Source organism: Salmo trutta, chromosome 20, assembly GCF_901001165.1.
Source record: "Salmo trutta chromosome 20, fSalTru1.1, whole genome shotgun sequence".
Taxonomy (NCBI): Eukaryota; Metazoa; Chordata; class Actinopteri; order Salmoniformes; family Salmonidae; genus Salmo; species Salmo trutta.
The window spans coordinates 1259913-1282745 of NC_042976.1; the positions used below are offsets into that span (position 1 = coordinate 1259913).

The 22833-nt window shown below is 42.3% G+C and overlaps 1 protein-coding gene across 1 annotated transcript in view; it reads right to left on the bottom strand.

Annotated features, from left to right (window-relative positions):
* nme9 (NME/NM23 family member 9) overlaps window positions 1-19197 on the bottom strand; it is a 29427-nt gene extending 10230 nt beyond the window's left edge. Inside the window, exons 1-10 of the mRNA XM_029701991.1 lie at window positions 17966-19197; window positions 17789-17846; window positions 17435-17538; window positions 17261-17332; window positions 16339-16455; window positions 16105-16174; window positions 15833-16008; window positions 14643-14797; window positions 12606-12802; window positions 11313-11457 (exon numbers count right to left, since the gene is read on the bottom strand). Coding sequence (XP_029557851.1) covers window positions 11313-11457; window positions 12606-12802; window positions 14643-14797; window positions 15833-16008; window positions 16105-16174; window positions 16339-16455; window positions 17261-17332; window positions 17435-17538; window positions 17789-17846; window positions 17966-17998 — 1127 coding nt within the window. The 5' untranslated portion in view covers window positions 17999-19197. The remainder of the gene's footprint in view (window positions 1-11312; window positions 11458-12605; window positions 12803-14642; window positions 14798-15832; window positions 16009-16104; window positions 16175-16338; window positions 16456-17260; window positions 17333-17434; window positions 17539-17788; window positions 17847-17965) is intronic.
* Window positions 19198-22833: the final 3636 nt, after the last annotated feature.

Genomic DNA, 22833 nt, shown 5'->3' on the forward strand with positions numbered 1-22833 from the left:
GAATAATAGACTAGGAGGAATAATAGACTAGGGGGAATAATAGGTTAGGGGGAATAATAGACTAGGGGGAATAATAGACCAGGGGGAATAATAGACTAGGGGGAATACTAGACTAGGGATGAATAATAGACTAGAGGGAATAATAGACCAGGGGGAATAATAGACTAGCGGAATAATTGACTAGGGGGAATAATAGACCGGGGGAAATAATAGACTATGGGAATAATAGACTAGGGGGAATAAAAGACTAGGGGGAATAATAGACTAGGGGGAATAATAGACTAGGGGGAATAATAGACTAGGGGGAATAATAGACTAGGGGTGAATAATAGACTAGGGGGAATAATAGACTAGGGGGAATAATAGACTAGGGGGGAATAATAGACTAGGGGGAATAATAGACTAGGGGGGAATAATATAGACTAGGGGGAATAATAGACCGGGGGAATAATAGACTAGGGGGAATACTAGACTAGGGGGAATAATAGACTAGGGGAATAATAGACTAGGGGGAATAATAGACTAGGGGGGAATAATAGACTAGGGGGAATAATAGACTAGGGGGATAATAGACTAGGGGGAATACTAGACTAGGGGGAATAATAGACTAGGGGAATAATAGACTAGGGGGGAATAATAGACCAGGGGGAATAAAAGACTAGGGGGAAATAATAGACTAGGGGGAATAATAGACTAGCGGAATAATAGACTAGGGGGAATAATAGACTAGGGGGAATAATAGACTAGGGGAATAATAGACTAGAGGGAATAATAGACTAGGGGGAATAATAGACTAGGGGGGAATAATAGACTTGGGGGAATAATAGACTAGGGGGGAATAATAGACTAGCGGAATAATAGACTAGGGGGAATACTAGACTAGGGGGAATAATAGACTAGGGGGGAATAATAGACCAGGGGAATAATAGACTAGGGGGAATAATAGACTAGGAGGAATAATAGACCAGGGGGAATAATAGACTAGGGGGAAATAATAGACCAGGGGGAATAATAGGTTAGGGGGAATAATAGACTAGGGGGAATAATAGACCAGGGGGAATAATAGACTAGGGGGAATACTAGACTAGGGATGAATAATAGACTAGAGGGAATAATAGACCAGGGGGAATAATAGACTAGGGGGAATAATAGACTAGCGGAATAATTGACTAGGGGGAATAATAGACCGGGGGAAATAATAGACTATGGGAATAATAGACTAGGGGGAATAAAAGACTAGGGGGAATAATAGACTAGGGGGAATAATAGACTAGGGGGAATAATAGACTAGGGGGAATAATAGACTAGGGGTGAATAATAGACTAGGGGGAATAATAGACAAGGGGGGGAATAATAGACTAGGGGAAATAATAGACTAGGGAAATAATAGACTAGGGGGAATAATAGACTAGGGGAATAATAGACTAGGTGGAATAATAGACTAGGGGTGAATAATAGACTAGTGGGAATAATAGACCGGGGGAATAATAGACTAGGGGAAATAATAGACTAGGGGAATAAAAAACTAGGGGGAAATAATAGACTAGGGGGAATAATAGACTAGCGGAATAATAGAATAGAGGGAATAATAGACTAGGGGGGAATAATAGACTAGGGGGGAATAATAGACTTGGGGGAATAATAGACTAGGGGGGAATAATAGACTAGGGGGGAATAATAGACTAGCGGAATAATAGACTAGGGGGGAATAATAGACTAGGGGGAATAATAGACTAGGGGGAATAATAGACTAGGGGGAATAATAGACTAGGGGGAATAATAGAATAGGGGGAATAATAGACTAGGGGGGAATAATAGACCAGGGGAATAATAGACTAGGGGGAATAATAGACTAGGGGGAATAATAGACCAGGGGGAATAATAGACTAGGGGGAAATAATAGACTAGGGGGAATAATAGATTAGGGGGAATAATAGACTAGGGGGAATAATAGACCAGGGGGAATAATAGACTAGGGGGGAATAATAGACTAGCGGAATAATAGACTAGGGGGGAATAATAGACTAGGGGGAATAATAGACTAGGGGGAATAATAGACTAGGGGGGAATAATAGACCAGGGGAATAATAGACTAGGGGGAATAATAGACTAGGGGGAATAATAGACCAGGGGGAATAATAGACTAGGGGGAAATAATAGACTAGGGGGAATAATAGGTTAGGGGGAATAATAGACTAGGGGGAATACTAGACTAGGGATGAATAATAGACTAGAGGGAATAATAGACCAGGGGGAATAATAGACTAGGGGGAATAATAGACTAGCGGAATAATTGACTAGGGGGAATAATAGACCGGGGGAAATAATAGACTATGGGAATAATAGACTAGGGGGAATAAAAGACTGGGGGGAATAATAGACTAGGGGGAATAATAGACTAGGGGGAATAATAGACTAGGGGGAATAATAGACTAGGGGTGAATAATAGACTAGGGGGAATAATAGACAAGGGGGGGAATAATAGACTAGGGGAAATAATAGACTAGGGAAATAATAGACTAGGGGAATAATAGACTAGGTGGAATAATAGACTAGGGGTGAATAATAGACTAGTGGGAATAATAGACCAGGGGAATAATAGACTAGGGGAAATAATAGACTAGGGGAATAAAAGACTAGGGGGAAATAATAGACTAGGGGGAATAATAGACTAGCGGAACAATAGACTAGGGGGAATAATAGACTAGGGGGAATAATAGACTAGGGGAATAATAGACTAGAGGGAATAATAGACTAGGGGGGAATAATAGACTAGGGGGGAATAATAGACTTGGGGGAATAATAGACTAGGGGGAATAATAGACTAGGGGGGAATAATAGACTAGCGGAATAATAGACTAGGGGGGAATAATAGACTAGGGGGAATAATAGACTAGGGGGAATAATAGACTAGGGGGAATAATAGACTAGGGGGAATAATAGAATAGGGGGAATAATAGACTAGGGGGGAATAATAGAGCAGGGGAATAATAGACTAGGGGGAATAATAGACTAGGGGGAATAATAGACCAGGGGGAATAATAGACTAGGGGGAAATAATAGACTAGGGGGAATAATAGATTAGGGGGAATAATAGACTAGGGGGAATAATAGACCAGGGGGAATAATAGACTAGGGGAAATAATAGACTAGGGGAATAATAGACTAGGGGAATAATAAACTAGGGGGAATAATAGACTAGGGGAATAATAGACTAGGGGAATAATAGACTAGGGGGGAATACTAGACTAGGGATGAATAATAGACTAGAGGGAATAATAGACCAGGGGGAATAATAGACTAGGGGGAATAATAGACTAGCGGAATAATTGACTAGGGGGAATAATAGACCAGGGGAAATAATAGACTATGGGAATAATAGACTAGGGGGAATAAAAGACTAGGGGGAATAATAGACTAGGGGGAATAATAGACTAGGGGGAATAATAGACTAGGGGTGAATAATAGACTAGGGGGAATAATAGACAAGGGGGGGAATAATAGACTAGGGGAAATAATAGACTAGGGAAATAATAGACTAGGGGAATAATAGACTAGGGGGAATAAAAGACTAGGGGGAATAATAGACTAGGGGGAATAATAGACTAGGGGGAATAATAGACTAGGTGGAATAATAGACTAGGAGTGAATAATAGACTAGTGGGAATAATAGACCGGGGGAATAATAGACTAGGGGAAATAATAGACTAGGGGAATAATAGACTAGGGGAATAATAAACTAGGGGGAATAATAGACTAGGGGAATAATAGACTAGGGGAATAATAGACTAGGGGGGAATAATAGACTAGGGGGGGAAATAGACTAGGGGGGAATAATAGACTAGGGGGGAAAAATAGACTAGGGGGGAAAAATAGACTAGGGGGGAAAAATAGAATAGGGGGAATAATAGACTAGGGGGAATAATAGACCAGGGGGAATAATAGACTAGGGGGAATAATAGACTAGGGGGTAATAATAGACTAGGGGGAATAATAGACTAGGGGGAATAATAGACTAGCGGAATAATTGACTAGGGGGAATAATAGACTAGGGGGGAATAATAGACTAGGGGGAATAATAGACTAGGGGGAATACTAGACTAGGGGGAATAGTAGCCTAGGGGGAATAATAGACTAGGGGGGACAATAGACTAGGGGAATAATAGACTCGGGGGAATAAAAGACTAGGGGGAATAATAGACTAAGGGGAATAATAGACTAGGGGGAATACTAGACTAGGGGAATAATAGACTAGGGGGAATAATAGACTAGGGGGAATAATAGACTAGGGGGAATAAAAGACTAGGGGAAATACTAGACTAGGGATGAATAATAGACTAGGGGGAATAATAGACTAGGGGGAATAATAGACTAGGGGAAATAATAGACTAGGGGGATAATAGATTAGGGGGAATAATAGACTAGGGGGAATAATAGACTAGGGGGGAATAATAGACTAGGGGGGAATAATAGACTAGGGGGAATAATAGACTAGGGGAAATACTAGACTAGGGGGAATAATAGACTAGGGGGAATAATAGACTAGGGGGAATAATAGACTAGCGGAATAATAGACTAGGGGGAATAATACACTAGGGGGAATAATAGACTAGGGGGAATAATAGACTAGGGGGAATAAAAGAATAGGGGAAATACTAGACTAGGGATGAATAATAGACTAGGGGGAATAATAGACTAGGGGGGAATAATAGACTAGGGGGGAATAATAGACTAGGGGGAATAATAGACTAGCGGAATAATTGACTAGGGGGAATAATAGACTATGGGGAATAATAGACTAGGGGGAATACTAGACTAGGGGGAATAGTAGCCTAGGGGGAATAATAGACTAGGGGGAATAATAGACTAGGGGAATAATAGACTAGGGGGAATAAAATACTAGGGGGCATAATAGACTAGGGGGAATAATAGACTAGGGGAATAATAGACTAGGGGGAATAATAGACTAGGGGGAATAATAGACTAGGGGGAATAATAGACTAGGGGAATAAAAGAATAGGGGAAATACTAGACTAGGGATGAATAATAGACTAGGGGGAATAATAGACTAGGGGAAATAATAGACTAGGGGGATAATAGATTAGGGGGAATAATAGACTAGGGGGAATAATAGACTAGGGGGGAATAATAGACTAGGGGGGAATAATAGACTAGGGGGAATAATAGACTAGGGGAAATACTAGACTAGGGGGAATAATAGACTAAGGGGAATAATAGACTAGCGGAATAATAGACTAGGGGGAATAATAGACTAGGGGGAATAATAGACTAGGGGGAATAATAGACTAGGGGGAATAAAAGACTAGGGGAAATACTAGACTAGGGATGAATAATAGACTAGGGGGAATAATAGACTAGGGGGAATAATAGACTAGGGGAAATAATAGACTAGGGGGAATAATAGATTAGGGGAAATAATAGACTAGGTGGAATAATAGACGAGGGGGGAATAATAGACTAGGGGGGAATAATAGACTAGGGGGAATAATAGACTAGGGGAAATACTAGACTAGGGGGAATAATAGACTAGGGGGAATAATAGACTAGGGGGAATAATAGACTAGGGGGAATAATAGACTAGGGGGAATAATAGACTAAGGGGGAATAATAGACTAGGGGAATAATAACTAGGGGGAATAATAGACAAGGGGAAATACTAGACTAGGGACGAATAATAGACTAGAGGGAATAATAGACTAGGGGGAATAATAGACTAGGGGGAATTCTAGACTAGGGGAATAATAGACTAAGGGGAATAAAAGACTAGGGGGGAATAATAGACTAGGGGGGAATAATAGACTAGGGGAATAATAGACTAGGGGGAATACTAGACTAGGGGAATAATATACTAAGGGGAATAATAGACTAGGGGGAATAATAAACTAGGGGGAATAATAGACTAGGGGGAATCATAGACTAAGGGGAATAAAAGACTAGGGGGAATAATAGACTAGGGGAATAATAGACTAAGGGGAATAATAGACTAGGGGGAATAATAGACTAGGGGAAAAATAGACTAGGGGAATAATAGACTAGGGGAATAATAGACTAGGGGGAATAATAGACTAGGGGGAATAATAGACTAGGGGGAATAAAAGACTAGGGGAAATACTAGACTAGGGATGAATAATAGACTAGGGGGAATAATAGACTAGGGGGAATACTAGACTAGGGGGAATACTAGACTAGGGGAATACTAGACTAGGGGGAAATACTAGACTAGGGGGGAATAATAGACTAGGGGGAATACTAGACTAGGGGGGAATAATAGACTAGGGGAATAATAGACTAAGGGGAATAATAGACTAGGGGGAATAATAGACTAGGGGAAAATAGACTAGGGGAATAATAGACTAGGGGAATAATAGACTAGGGGGAATAATAGACTAGGGGGAATAATAGACTAGGGGGAATAATAGACTAGGGGGAATAAAAGACTAGGGGAAATACTAGACTAGGGATGAATAATAGACTAGGGGGAATAATAGACTAGGGGGAATACTAGACTAGGGGGAATACTAGACTAGGGGGAAATACTAGACTAGGGGGGAATAATAGACTAGGGGAATAATAGACTAGGGGGAATACTAGACTAGGGGGGAATACTAGACTAGGTGGAATAATAGACTAGGGGTGAATAATAGACTAGGGGGAATAATAGACTAGGGGGAATAAAAGACTAGGGGAAATACTAGACTAGGGATGAATAATAGACTAGGGGGAATAATAGACTAGGGGAAATAATAGACTAGGGGAATAATAGACTAGGGGAATAATAGACTAGGGGGAATAATAGACTAGGGGAATAATAGACTAGGGGAATAATAGACTAGGGGGGAATAATAGACTAGGGGGGAAAAATAGACTAGGGGGGAATAATAGACTAGGGTGGAAAAATAGACTAGGGGGAAAAATAGACTAGGGGGGAAAAATAGAATAGGGGGAATAATAGACTAGGGGGGAATAATAGACTAGGGGGGAATAATAGACTAGGGGGAATAATAGACTAGGGGGAATAATAGACTAGGGGGAATAATAGACTAGCGGAATAATTGACTAGGGGGAATAATAGACTAGGGGGGAATAATAGACTAGGGGGAATAATAGACTAGGGGGAATACTAGACTAGGGGGAATAGTAGCCTAGGGGGAATAATAGACTAGGGGGTATAATAGACTAGGGGAATAATAGACTCGGGGGAATAAAAGACTAGGGGGAATAATAGACTAGGGGGAATAATAGACTATGGGGAATACTAGACTAGGGAAATAATAGACTAGGGGGAATAATAGACTAGGGGGAATAATAGACTAGGGGGAATAAAAGACTAGGGGAAATACTAGACTAGGGATGAATAATAGACTAGGGTGAATAATAGACTAGGGGGAATAATAGACTAGGGGAAATAATAGACTAGGGGGGAATAATAGACTAGGGGGAATAATAGACTAGGGGGAATAATAGACTAGGGGGGAATAATAGATTAGGGGGAATAATAGACTAGGGGGAATAATAGACTAGGGGGAATAATAGACTAGGGGGGAATAATAGACTAGGAGGGAATAATAGACTAGGGGGAATACTAGACTAGGGGAATAATATACTAAGGGGAATAATAGACTAGGGGGAATAATAGACTAGGGGGAATAATAGACTAGGGGGAATCATAGACTAAGGGGAATAAAAGACTAGGGGGAATAATAGACTAGGGGAATAATAGACTAAGGGGAATAATAGACTAGGGGGAATAATAGACTAGGGGAAAAATAGACTAGGGGAATAATAGACTAGGGGAATAATAGACTAGGGGGAATAATAGACTAGGGGAATAATAGACTAGGGTGAATAATAGACTAGGGGGAATAATAGACTAGGGGAATAAAAGACTAGGGGAAATACTAGACTAGGGATGAATAATAGACTAGGGGGAATAATAGACTAGGGGGAATAAAAGACTAGGGGAAATACTAGACTAGGGATGAATAATAGACTCGGGGGAATAATAGACTAGGGGGAATACTAGACTAGGGGGAATACTAGACTAGGGGGAATACTAGACTAGGGGGAAATACTAGACTAGGGGGGAATAATAGACTAGGGGGAATAATAGACTAGGGGGAATACTAGACTAGGGGGGAATACTAGACTAGGTGGAATAATAGACTAGGGGTGAATAATAGACTAGTGGGAATAATAGACCGGGAGAATAATAGACTAGGGGAAATAATAGACTAGGGGAATAATAGACTAGGGGAATAATAGACTAGGGGGAATAATAGACTAGGGGAATAATAGACTAGGGGAATAATAGACTAGGGGGGAATAATAGACTAGGGGGGGAAAATAGACTAGGGGGGAATAATAGACTAGGGGGGAAAATAGACTAGGGGGGAAAAATAGACTAGGGGGTAATAATAGACTAGGGGGAATAATAGACTAGGGGGAATAATAGACTAGCGGAATAATTGACTAGGGGGAATAATAGACTAGGGGGGAATAATAGACTAGGGGGAATAATAGACTAGGGGGAATACTAGACTAGGGGAAATAGTAGCCTAGGGGTAATAATAGACTAGGGGGTATAATAGACTAGGGGAATAATAGACTCGGGGGAATAAAAGACTAGGGGGAATAATAGACTAGGGGGAATAATAGACTAGGGGGAATACTAGACTAGGGGAATAATAGACTAGGGGGAATAATAGACTAAGGGGAATAATAGACTAGGGGGAATAAAAGACTAGGGGAAATACTAGACTAGGGATGAATAATAGACTAGGGGGAATAATAGACTAGGGGGAATAATAGACTAGGGGAAATAATAGACTAGGGGGGATAATAGATTAGGGGGAATAATAGACTAGGGGGAATAATAGACTAGGGGGGAATAATAGACTAGGGGGGAATAATAGACTAGGGGGAATAATAGACTAGGGGAAATACTAGACTAGGGGGAATAATAGACTAGGGGGAATAATAGACTAGGGGGAATAATAGACTAGCAGAATAATAGCCTAGGGGGAATAATACACTAGGGGGAATAATAGACTAGGGGGAATAATAGACTAGGGGGAATAAAATAATAGGGGAAATACTAGACTAGGGATGAATAATAGACTAGGGGGGAATAATAGACTAGGGGGGAATAATAGACTAGGGGGAATAATAGACTAGCGGAATAATTGACTAGGGGGAATAATAGACTAGGGGGAATAATAGACTAGGGGGAATACTAGACTAGGGGGAATAGTAGCCTAGGGGGAATAATAGACTAGGGGGGATAATAGACTAGGGGAATAATAGACTAGGGGGAATAATAGACTAGGGGGAATAATAGACTAGGGGGAAAAAAGAATAGGGGAAATACTAGACTAGGGATGAATAATAGACTAGGGGGAATAATAGACTAGGGGGAATAATAGACTAGGGGAAATAATAGACTAGGGGGGATAATAGATTAGGGGGAATAATAGACTAGGGGGAATAATAGACTAGGGGGAATAATAGACTAGGGGAAATAATAGACTAGGGGGAATAATAGATTAGGGGAAATAATAGACTAGGGGGAATAATAGACGAGGGGGGAATAATAGACTAGGGGGAATAATAGACCAGGGGGAATAATAGACTAGGGGGAATAATAGACTAGGGGGAATAATAGACTAGGGGGAATACTAGACTAGAGGGAATAATAGACTAGGGGGAATAATAGACTAGGGGGAATACTAGACAAGGGATGAATAATAGACTAGGGGGAATAATAGACTAGGGGGAATACTAGACTAGGGGAATAATATACTAAGGGGAATAATAGACTAGGGGAATAATAAACTAGGGGGAATAATAGACTAGGGGGAATAATAGACTAGGGGGAATAATAGACTAGCAGAATAATAGCCTAGGGGGAATAATACACTAGGGGGAATAATAGACTAGGGGGAATAAAATAATAGGGGAAATACTAGACTAGGGATGAATAATAGACTAGGGGGGAATAATAGACTAGGGGGGAATAATAGACTAGGGGGAATAATAGACTAGCGGAATAATTGACTAGGGGGAATAATAGACTAGGGGGAATAATAGACTAGGGGGAATACTAGACTAGGGGGAATAGTAGCCTAGGGGGAATAATAGACTAGGGGGGATAATAGACTAGGGGAATAATAGACTAGGGGGAATAATAGACTAGGGGGAATAATAGACTAGGGGGAATAACAGACTAGGGGAAATAATAGACTAGGGGGGATAATAGATTAGGGGGAATAATAGACTAGGGGGAATAATAGACTAGGGGGAATAATAGACTAGGGGAAATAATAGACTAGGGGGAATAATAGATTAGGGGAAATAATAGACTAGGGGGAATAATAGACGAGGGGGGGAATAATAGACTAGGGGGAATAATAGACCAGGGGGAATAATAGACTAGGGGGAATAATAGACTAGGGGGAATAATAGACTAGGGGGAATAATAGACTAGGGGAATAATAGACTAAGGGAAATAATAGACTAGGGGGAATAATAGACTAGGGGAAAAATAGACTAGGGGAATAATAGACTAGGGGAATAATAGACTAGGGGGAATAATAGACTAGGGGGAATAATAGACTAGGGGGAATAATAGACTAGGGGGAATAATAGACTAGGGGGAATAAAAGACTAGGAGAAATACTAGACTAGGGATGAATAATAGACTAGGGGGAATAATAGACTAGGGGGAATACTAGACTAGGGGGAATACTAGACTAGGGGGAAATACTAGACTAGGGGGGAATAATAGACTAGGGGGAATAATAGACTAGGGGGAATACTAGACTAGGGGGAAATACTAGACTAGGGGGGAATAATAGACTAGGGGGAATAATAGACTAGGGGGAATACTAGACTAGGGGGGGAATACTAGACTAGGGGGAATACTAGACTGGGGGAATACTAGACTAGGGGGAATACTAGACTAGGGGGGGAATACTAGACTAGGGGGAATACTAGACTAGGGGGAATAATAGACTAGGGGGAATGATAGACTAGGGGAATAATAGACTAGGGGGAATAATAGACTAGGGGGAATACTAGACTAGGGGGGAATAATAGACTAGGGGGAATAATAGACTAGGGGGAATAATAGACTAGGGGGAATAATAGACTAGGGGAATAATAGACTAGGGGGAATAATAGGGCCGTGGGTCTTATAAACACCACTGATTTTGTGTGAGTGCCAAGTTGGTAGTTGATTTGTGATCTTGCTTTGATACTCTAGTTATCTTGTGTTTCATTTGTCAGATGGTTACCTGGTCATGTTGTGCAGTAGGGCAGGGAAGTAGTCCTGGTCAACATGTCGTCTGTAGAACCGTCTGGCCTGTTCCTCGGTTAATATCACCTCTCTCTGGAGAGACACAGTGAAGCCAGCCTCGTGGATACGAGACAAGATCTCATCTGGAACAGAAAACAATACTGAAGCCAGTCTCATGGAGACCAGACCAGATCTAATCTGGAACAGAAAACAATACTGAAGCCAGTCTCATGGAGACCAGATCTCATCTGGAACAGAAAACAGTACTGAAGCCAGCCTCATGGAGACCAGATCTAATCTGGAACAGAAAACAGTACTGAAGCCAGCCTCATGGAGACCAGATCTAATCTGGAACAGAAAACAATACTGAAGCCAGTCTCATGGAGACCAGACCAGATCTAATCTGGAACAGAAAACAGTACTGAAGCCAGTCTCATGGAGACCAGACCAGATCTAATCTGGAACAGAAAACAGTACTGAAGCCAGTCTCATGGAGACCAGCTCTCATCTGGAACAGAAAACAATACTGAAGCCAGTCTCATGGAGACCAGATCTAATCTGGAACAGAAAACAGTACTGAAGCCAGTCTCATGGAGACCAGATCTAATCTGGAACAGAAAACAGTACTGAAGCCAGTCTCATGGAGACCAGACCAGACCTAATCTGGAACAGAAAACAATACTGAAGCCAGTCTCATGGAGACCAGACCAGATCTAATCTGGAACAGAAAACAGTACTGAAGCCAGTCTCATCGAGACCAGCTCTCATCTGGAACAGAAAACAATACTGAAGCCAGTCTCATGGAGACCAGATCTAATCTGGAACAGAAAACAGTACTGAAGCCAGTCTCATGGAGACCAGACCAGACCTAATCTGGAACAGAAAACAATACTGAAGCCAGTCTCATGGAGACCAGACCAGATCTAATCTGGAACAGAAAACAGTACTGAAGCCAGTCTCATCGAGACCAGCTCTCATCTGGAACAGAAAACAATACTGAAGCCAGTCTCATGGAGACCAGATCTAATCTGGAACAGAAAACAGTACTGAAGCCAGTCTCATGGAGACCAGCTCTCATCTGGAACACAATTCTTTAGAAAAGGTCATCAAATTGATGCTTCAATTTGCCTTCAGACTATTTCTGATATTTCTTTCAATTGTCAGAAAAAAACATTTTGAGGAAGAAACCTTGAAAATCTCAAAAACGCGAATGACTTCTTCACTAAATACAGGCCTGGCCTGTACTGCTGATATGACGTGTGTTGTGTACAGTAATTGGCACGCGGCCCACCTCTGCTCTCCCTGGCGAGGTTGGGTCGGATGAGAGCCAGTGTCCTCTCCACTTGCCCTTCCTCCTCGTGCTGCTCTGCCCGGGAAGAAGTCCTGAAGCTGGGGAAGAAGAAGGCCAGCTCCCTCCTGGCCTGATGGTTGTCGTCACTACCGTGGAGCGCATTAAACAGGGTTTCACTGCCATACTGGGAACGTAGGCTAGGGGAGGGAGGAGGGAGGAGAGCAGGGGAAGGAGGGAGAGGAGACAGAGGAGGGGAGAGGAAGGGAACGAGGTGGGGAGAGAAGGAGGGAGGTGAGAGGAAGGGATGGAGGAAGGGAGAGAAGAGGGAGAAGGAGAGGATGGGAAGGGAGAGGTTGAAAGAGGGGAGAGAAAAGGGAGGAGGAGAGAAGAGGGAGGAGGAGAGGGTAGAGGAAGGGAAGGAAAATAAGAGGACAGATGGTTACTCTGCTGGTGACCATGGAGGATAGTTAGGAGAGGAACGTTGCCTTGGAATTGTTTGTTCTGTTGGAGCAACAATCTGTGTAGATACATGCTGTCGTAATTCAGTGAAGTGAACGTCCACACAGCCCTCAAACGAAGCATTTATGCGTTGTACACAGATACATACCACTATTTGAAATTAAAAACCATCTACTGTTTGTACTGAATACTGAATTGATGTCCCTTTAATATTATGATCATTGAGCATTGTACCCGTGTCCTGTTCCTGTATAAAGACTGTGTTTCTGAATTAGGGCCGTGCTTCTGGATTAGGACCGTGTTTCTGAATTAGGGCCGTGCTTCTGGATTAGGACCGTGTTTCTGGATTAGGACCGTGTTTCTGGATTAGGACCGTGTTTCTGAATTAGGGCCGTGCTTCTGGATTAGGACCGTGTTTCTGGATTAGGACCGTGTTTCTGGATTAGGACCGTGTTTCTGGATTAGGACAGTGTTTCTGCATTAGGATTAGGGCCGTGATTCTGGATTAGGACCGTGTTTCTGGATTAGGATTAGGACCGTGTTTCTGGATTAGGACAGTGTTTCTGCATTAGGATTAGGACCGTGTTTCTGGATTAGGACAGTGTTTCTGGATTAGGGCTGTGTTTCTGGATCAGGACAGTGTTTCTGCATTAGGATTAGCACCGCGTTTCTGGATTAGGGCAGTGTTTCTGGATTAGGGCAGTGTTTCTGGATTAGGGCTGTGTTTCTGGATTAGGGCCGTGTTTCTGGATTAGGACCATGTTTCTGGATTAGGGCCGTGTTTCTGGATTAGGACCGTGTTTCTGGATTAGGGCCGTGTTTCTGGATTAGGACCGTGTTTCTGGATTAGGACCGTGTTTCTGGATTAGGGCCGTGTTTCTGGATTAGGACCGTGTTTCTGGATTAGGGCCGTGTTTCTGGATTAGGGCCGTGTTTCTGGATTAGGGCCGTGTTTCTGGATTAGGGCCGTGTTTCTGGATTAGGGCCGTGTTTCTGGATTAGGACCGTGTTTCTGGATTAGGGCCGTGTTTCTGGATTAGGGCCGTGTTTCTGGATCAGGGCCGTGTTTCTGGATCAGGGCCGTGTTTCTGGATCAGGACCGTGTTTCTGGATCAGGACCGTGTTTCTGGATTAGGGCCGTGTTTCTGGATTAGGGCCGTGTTTCTGGATTAGGACCGTGTTTCTGGATTAGGGCCGTGTTTCTGGATTAGGGCCGTGTTTCTGGATTAGGACCGTGTTTCTGGATTAGGGCCGTGTTTCTGGATTAGGGCCGTGTTTCTGGATTAGGGCCGTGTTTCTGGATCAGGGCTGCGTTTCTGGATCAGGGCCGTGTTTCTGGATCAGGGCCGTGTTTCTGGATTAGGACCGTGTTTCTGGATCAGGACCGTGTTTCTGGATCAGGACCGTGTTTCTGGATCAGGGCCGTGTTTCTGGATCAGGACCGTGTTTCTGGATTAGGACCGTGTTTCTGGATTAGGGCCGTGTTTCTGGATTAGGGCTGTGTTTCTGGATTAGGGCTGTGTTTCTGGATTAGGGCTGTGTTTCTGGATCAGAAGTATGTCATGTTTTTAATTGTACCTCTCAGGTTTATCCCTCCTGGCTTCCTCTATGTCTGCTGGACCAATGAACTCCCTCCATGCTTGCACCACATGACCTGACCCCTCCCTCTGAGAGACCACCAGGACGTAAGAGGGGCCACTGGACATGAACTGGATCAGGTCCTCAAAACAGGCCTGGGAATATACAGGTAATAGTGATGGGCATTCAGAGTATTTTCAGTGAGACAGATCTTTTAGCTCTTTTCACCTAAAAGAGACATTTGGCTCCCAAAAGGCTCTCTGTTCAGTAGTGCTTAAAAAAAGTATGAAAAACCATGAAAAATGTAATCTTTTTTTTTTTATATATATAAAGTCTAAAAAGTTGCCTATCATTATCCCAGATCATGAAACGTGTGTTCAAATAAAAATTTTACCTGACAAATGAAGAATATAAAAATAACACATTGCAAAAATGAGCGTGGATCAAAATGAGTCTCTCTCTCCTCCCTTCTCTCTCTCTCTCTCTCTCTCCTCCCCTCTCTTTCTCTCTCTCTCTCTCTCTCCTCCTCTCTCTCTCCTCTCTCTCTCTCCTCTCTCTCTCTCCTCCTCTCTCTCTCCTCTCTCTCTCTCCTCTCTCTCTCTGTCTCTCTCTGTCTCTCTCTCTCTCTCTCTCTCTCTCTCTCTCTCTCTCTCTCTCTCTCTCCTCCTCTCTCTCTCCTCCTCTCTCTCTCTCCTCACTACCTACGGTTCTTACAGTGAAGACGTATCATCTTCAGACAATGTTTTTTTTTTAAATAATTTATTTACATATAATCGTTGCCTGTAGCTCACAAAGCAGTAATAGCAGTATGCAAATCAGGGTGCCAAATAAAAATTGTAAAAAATTAAAATAAATAAAAAGAGCTTTATCAACTACTATCAGTGTGAAGTTATGTTCTGCTGAAGGACAGTATGTTTGACTGGGAGGCTGTCTAGCAGGTGATGGGTGTTCCCATGAAGGAGCAGCACAGTAGCTGTTTTAACACAACAGGTGAACACGCTCAATCTTTAGCAGATTGAAACATTCTCTTCTTTGGTTCTCTGTACTGTACCTCTGCTACTTAGTTCTGGTAGAAATCTACTGTTTCTCTCCTACTTAGATCTGGTAGAAATCTACTGACCTCTCCTACTTTGTTCTGGTAGAAATCTACTGTACCTCTCCTACTTTGTTCTGGTAGAAATCTACTGTACCTCTCCTACTTTGTTCTGGTAAAAATCTCGTGCTTCAGAGTCGCTCAGCGTTTTCTCCTCGTGGACTAGGATCTCAAACCCGGCATCCTGAATCTTCATGATAATCTCACTAGCTTTGCCGTGAGCCACAGCGTTTGGTTTGATGATGGCCACCGTGTATGATTTACTGTCTGGAACTACAGACAGTAAAGTTACTTGGCTGTAAAACACTGGTTAAAGTTGACGGAAAAGGAATAAATGGCCCATGTAAGGTGAATAAGTAGCTACAGTACCAAGTATATCTTCATCACTTTGATCCTCCTCCTCCTCCTCTTCTTCATCTATCAAACCTTCATCTTTCACCTGAACAACACAGAATTGAAAAGAGTGTATCCTACAGGTCAGTCATTTGAAAGACAGTTTTTTAAACTCTCAAGCAATCAGCATGTATGAATATTTGAGTGTACCTTGCTGTTTGTAAGTGCATGTGTGTGTGTTTGTTTGTTTGTTTGTTTGTTTTGACTCACCACTCTGCGTTCCCCTCCCTCCTCCAGGACAGTCTTCTCCCTGGCCAGTTCCTCCAACACCATCTTCTGGAGGAGAGGAGCGTTAGCCCCACGTAGCACTGAGACCATCTCTCCCCCCTGAACCAGATACAGAGGTTAGGGTCACCATCCTCTGGAGGAGAGGAGCGTTAGCCCCACGTAGCACTGAGACCATCTCTCCCCCCTGAACCAGATACAGAGGTTAGGGTCACCATCCTCTGGAGGAGAGGAGCGTTAGCCCCACGTAGCACTGAGACCATCTCTCCCCCCTGAACCAGATACAGAGGTTAGGGTCACCATCCTCTGGAGGAGAGGAGCGTTAGCCCCACGTAGCACTGAGACCATCTCTCCCCCCTGAACCAGATACAGAGGTTAGGGTCACCATCCTCTGGAGGAGAGGAGCGTTAGCCCCACGTAGCACTGAGACCATCTCTCCCCCCTGAACCAGATACAGAGGTTAGGGTCACCATCCTCTGGAGGAGAGGAGCGTTAGCCCCGTAGCACTGAGACCATCTCTCCCCCCTGAACCAGATACAGAGGTTAGGGTCACCATCCTCTGGAGGAGAGGAGCGTTAGCCCCCCGTAGCACTGAGACCATCTCTCCCCCCTGAACCAGATACAGAGGTTAGGGTCACCATCCTCTGGAGGAGAGGAGCATTAGCCCCCCGTAGCCCTGAGACATTTCAAGCTGTGTTTGAGTTTATCTTAATCTGCTTCAGACAGAACATTATTTGTATAGATTGTAGCTGAACCGGTCTTGAAATGATAATAATGAATGAATGGTGAAAGTAATACAGAGATGCATCCACCGACCCAGACATACATCTACAGTACCTGTACAATTCCAGATCAACACTTGGGGAAAGAAATAGGGAGAGACAGACAGAGAGAGATCAGGACTTACCCCATAGAACAGGAAGGTGGGCTCACACTTCCCCCTGTACCTTTCCAGAGCATCGATACTGTCAGCTTTTGCCTGCAAGGAAAACCAGTTCAATTTAAACAAAAGCCTTTTTTCAATATAATTTTTTTCAGAAATGTCATTCTAGATTGAATGATATTTGTCTGTTGTCTTTACTGTGGCAAAATGTAACAAGTCATCTCCCAGTTCATTTTTGATCTTCCTCAGTAAGCTGACAACAGCACGGCATGGACCACACCACTGCTGGTACACATCTACAACTGAAGGGGACAGAGACACAGGCGTTAGTAAAGTAAACGGTATGTAGGCACATCCTGCAGTAAGCAGCATGAACACATGGGGGCAGCAGCATGCAGTGGAAGTGAATGATACATTCCTCTATGAATAACCAAGTAAGAGGTACGTTTTCATTGCAAATAATGAAACAAACAAGTCACAACATACAGCCAGAGTGAAACGGCTACACGTAAGTAAGAAAACGTAATACGCAACAAAGCACATCATTTTTACCTGTTAAACCTTTAGTTGCAAGCATCTCATCCCATTGCTCTTGGTTTGCGACAGACGCCTGGAGAAAGTAGTACCAAGAAAGAACAGCAGTGTTAGCTAACGTTACATTCAGTGTGCTGCCCATCACTTAGATACCTGCTAAAAAATAAAAACAAAAGGTATGTTTGACCGACTGACCTGCAAGCTTACTTCTTTCTTTTTGCCAGCCATCTTACAATAAATCTCCAAAAACGTTATTTGCAAGCAAAAAATAAGTCTTTATAAGTTGAGTTGAGAGCAGTTGCTAACTCTACAAGCTCTGGTGCAAGAGCTTGTTTACCTTTCTCGTTGCTAAGCAATGCTCTTCTTCCGGTATCTATGGCTTCGCCGCCGAGTGGCGCCAGAACCCGCTATTAGCACAAAGCTCTGGGTGTCTATGCAGCCTATACTCATTTAGCTAGCTAGCATCGAGCTAGCATCGTCTAGCACAGTTAATGGTGGACAATTTCAGTTGAAACTGGTCAGGGAGAGGTTTGGGTTCTATTCGAAAGTATATTTCTTTGACTGCTAAAACCATGTACAATCATTTCCATACATCTCCTGTTATTGCTAGTCTCTGTTCTGTGATTTTTTATGATTTTTTTGCGGGTTGTGCTGAGCAGCACTGACAGCTGTGTTGACATAACAACCGGGTTGAACTCTGAACCTTGGCATGGATCATGTGACGCGGATGTTTGTTTTGTGCTGTCGCTTGCAGCTCTTATTGAAATGTGTCAACTGGATGCAAGCTAGTTGCAAGGGGGGGTGTTTCACGGAGCAACTAAATTTGCATACAAGTTGCGTCGTGTAATGGCAGCTTTAATAAACCGATTCCACGCGAAACAATCTGGACCAATTTATTTTTCTTGCAACACAATTGCATCTGGGTTGTTAACGTGTGTCCCCCCCCAAAGAAATTGCCTGCAACGTAATTGCATTGTATCTCCAAGACATAGGGCAGTGTTGCCATGTTTGAGGTTTTACATACAAATTGGGATACTTTGAAAACGATGTCGCTGGTGAAAATGTATTGGTTGCGAATTTTTGGAGCTATTTCAAAGTTGTTTCTTAAATAATATATATATATATTTCACTGCGACCTGCTGTTGCTGAGTGAGTGTGAAGAACAGCCCATAGCCGTGGTATATTGACCATATACCACACCACCTCGTACCTTATTGCTTAATTCAGATGTTGACTGCTTAAAGAAAACGGTATCAAGCCAAGTGCTTCATGCATGATTTGTTCTTGGGTCTCGGGGGCTGCCCGAGTGGACATTTGAAATGGAGGTTATGAAACTCCCTCGCATGGTTCTTTTTATGTGGACAAGTCCTCAATGAAACTGCCATTAGGCTAAATGTGGAGAATTATACATTTGCCTCTGTTGGCCATCAAGTATTATTAGCCTATTAATGTATATGCCATTGTAGGATACCATTTGATACAATAAATATGTTGAAATGATGATATAACTGGAATCATTGCAAATCTATTTGTGCAACTTGTGTAATTTAATTTAATAAATAGCCTGTAACTTCAGTTTATTGTTGCTGTAGTCTTGTGTTATTATGAACGCATTAGATTGACAGTAGTCAGATTAGACTACAGGTAAAACTCATTCTAAAAAATAGAACACTGGCTGTTGTTGACAAGCATATCCAGTTCATATACATATTATTCATATTTAATTCAGTGATTGAAATGATGACTCAGTAGCCTATTCATCCTTAGTAGCCTATTCCAGCAGGAAACACAAGCACTTCTTTCTTATTGTAATTATTATATTATATATATATTTTTTAAAACCTTTATTTAACTAGGCAAGTCAGTTAAGAACAAATTCTTATATACAATGACGGCCCACCAAAAGGCCTCCTGCAGGGACGGGGGCTGGGATTAAACATAGAGGACAAAACATCCATCACAACAAGAGAGACACCACAACACTACATAAAGAGAGACCTAAGACGACAACATAGCAAGGCAGCAACACATGACGACAACAACATGGTAGCAACACAACATGGTAGAAACACAACATGGTAGAAACACAACATGGTAGCAACACAACATGGTAGAAACAAGAGCATGGTAGCAACACAACATGGTAGAAACACAACACGGTAGAAACACAACATGGTAGAAACACAACATGGTAGCAACACAACATGGTAGAAACACAACATGGTAGCAGCACAACATGGTAGAAACACAACATGGTAGCAACACAACATGGTAGAAACACAACATGGTAGAAACACAACATGGTAGAAACACAACATGGTAGAAGCACAACATGGTAGCAACACAACATGGTAGAAACACAACATGGTAGCAACACAACATGGTTGCAGCACAAAACATGGTATAAACATTATTGGGCCCAGACAACAGCACAAAGACAAGAAAGTAGCGACAACAATACATCACGTGAAGCAGCCACATGTGTCAGTGAGAGTGTCCATGATTGAGTCTTTGAATGAAGAGATGGAGATAAAACTGTCCAGTTGGTCACCTCCCCGACCAAGGCCCTTCTCCCCCGATTGCTCAGTTTGGCCGGGCGGCCAGCTCTAGGAAGAGTCTTGGTGGTTCCAAACTTCTTGCATTTAAGAATGATGGTGGCCACTGTGTTCTTGTAGAGCTTCAATTCTGCAAAAATGTTTGGCATCCAAGAATACTCGAGGCTGTAATCACTGCTTAAGGTGGTTCAACAAAGTACTGATTAAAGGGTCTGAATACTTATGGAAATGTGATATTTCAGTTTTTTTTTGATAAGCCTGTTTTTGCTTTGTCATTACGAGGTATTGTGTGTAGACTGACGAGGGAAAAAAACAATTTAATCAATTTTACAATAAGGCTGTAACGTAACAAAATGTGGAAAAAGTCCAGGGGTCTGAATACTTTCCGAATGCACTGTATTTTGCTAGAGGGCTGAAAACAGCCGAATGGGTTACGACTAACAGTTTAGGGTATTGTTGACTTTTCAATGACACTTATCTCAACATATTAAACCCCAGAGGTTGCCAAGTCAAGCTGGTCCTCGTACATACAGTACATTAAAATTGACATTTAAAACCCTCTTAGGCCTCACTCCCCCCTATCTGAGCTATCTACTGCAGCCCTCATCCTCCACATACAACACCCGTTCTGCCAGTCACATTCTGTTAAAGGTCCCCAAAGCACTCACATCCCTGGGTCGCTCCTCTCTTCCGTTCGCTGCAGATAACGCCTGGAACGAGCTGCATCAAACACTCAAACTGGACAGTTTTATCTCCATCTCTTCATTCAAAGACTCAATCATGGACACTCTTACTGTCATGTGGTGTTGCCATGCTGTTGTTGTCTTAGGTCTCTCTTTATGTAGTGTTGTGGTCTCTCTTGTCGTGATGTATTTTTATTTAATTTATTTGTTATTTTTAAACCCAGCCCCGTCCCTCCAGGAGGCCTTTTGCCTTTTGGCAGGCCGTCATTGTAAATAAGAATTTATTCTTAACTGACTTGCCTAGTTAAATAAAGGTTAAATAAAGGTTAAATAAATAAAATGAAAGAAAATATGGTGAATAACATTAAATCCTTTTGTATGTGCAATAGCTTATGAAAAGTATAAACAATTTAATGTGACCTTTATTTATGGCGAGACATACACATAAAAGGGTTTGAAACCCCATATGACTGAAGAAAAGACCCATGGAAGGGTGATCCAAAACGGAATGTTAGTTGGTTGTTTCTAAACGGTGAAAAACATATCCACATTTGACTTTGTATTCACACACACATCTATTCCCTGTTCCTGCTGCAGCACTGTACCAGGGGTGCTGAAGAGCCTGGTCACATGTGAAGCGTATCCTTGGGCCTTTCTCTATCAGGAGGACTAGAAAGTCTTTCTCTATCAGGTGGACTAGAAAGTCTTTATCTAAAATAAAAACACCACAGGGACACACACAACGATTTATGTCTCTCATCTGAGAGTGGAGGACTACTGTACCTGAGTCAAAGATATGGTAGAGAAAAAGGCTGGAGAGAGAGAGGAACGTGTGAAATGTCAAAATAATGATAAACAAATACTGCCAGTTAAACAAGATGTAAAACACTGAAGACTGGACATACTTAAACCAGAAGTAGCGACGGAGGAAAGATCCATCGTTACATATCAGTATATTATTTTTAAAATAATATCTTATCGCATCATTTTGGCAATATAATTTTTGCGCTAGTTAGCTGTATCTGCACCAAAACTGCAGTATTATTTTTTCCTTCATAGCTTGTTCTCCATCTTGTTTTTAAATAGGGAGCCACAATAAACCCCAGGAAGAGTAGCTGCTACCTTGGCAGGAACTAATGGGGATCCATAATAAACCCCAGGAAGAGTAGCTGCTACCTTGGCAAGAACTAATGGGGATCCTTAATAAATACAAATACAAAACTCACCTTTAATGCAGAACATTGTGTTTAGTTATAGACAGTTAATGCAGAGACTGTGTAGTCAGCCTCTATTTTTATTTTATTTTTATTTAACCTCTATTTAACTGGGCAAGTCAGTTAAGAACAAATTCTTATATTACAATGACGGCCTACCGAAAGGCAAAAGGCCTCCTGCATGGACGGGGGCTGGGATTTATTTTTTAAATAGGACAAAACACATATCACGACAAGAGAGACAACACTACATAAAGAGAGACCTAAGACAACAACATAGCAACACAACATGGCAGCAGCACAACATGGTAGCAACACAAAACATTGTACAAACATTATTGGGCCCAGACAACAGCACAAAGGGCAAGAAGGTAGAGACAACAATACATCACACAAAGCAGCCACAACTGTCAGTAAGAGTGTCCATGATTGAGTCTTTGAATGAAGAGATGGAGATAAAACTGTCCAGTTTGAGTGTTTGTTGCAGCTCGTTCCAGTCGCTAGCTGCAGCGAACTGAAAAGATGAGCGACCCAGGGAAGTGTGTGCTTTGGGGACCTTTAACAGAATGTGACTGGCAGAACGGGTGTTGTATATGGAGGATGAGGGCTGC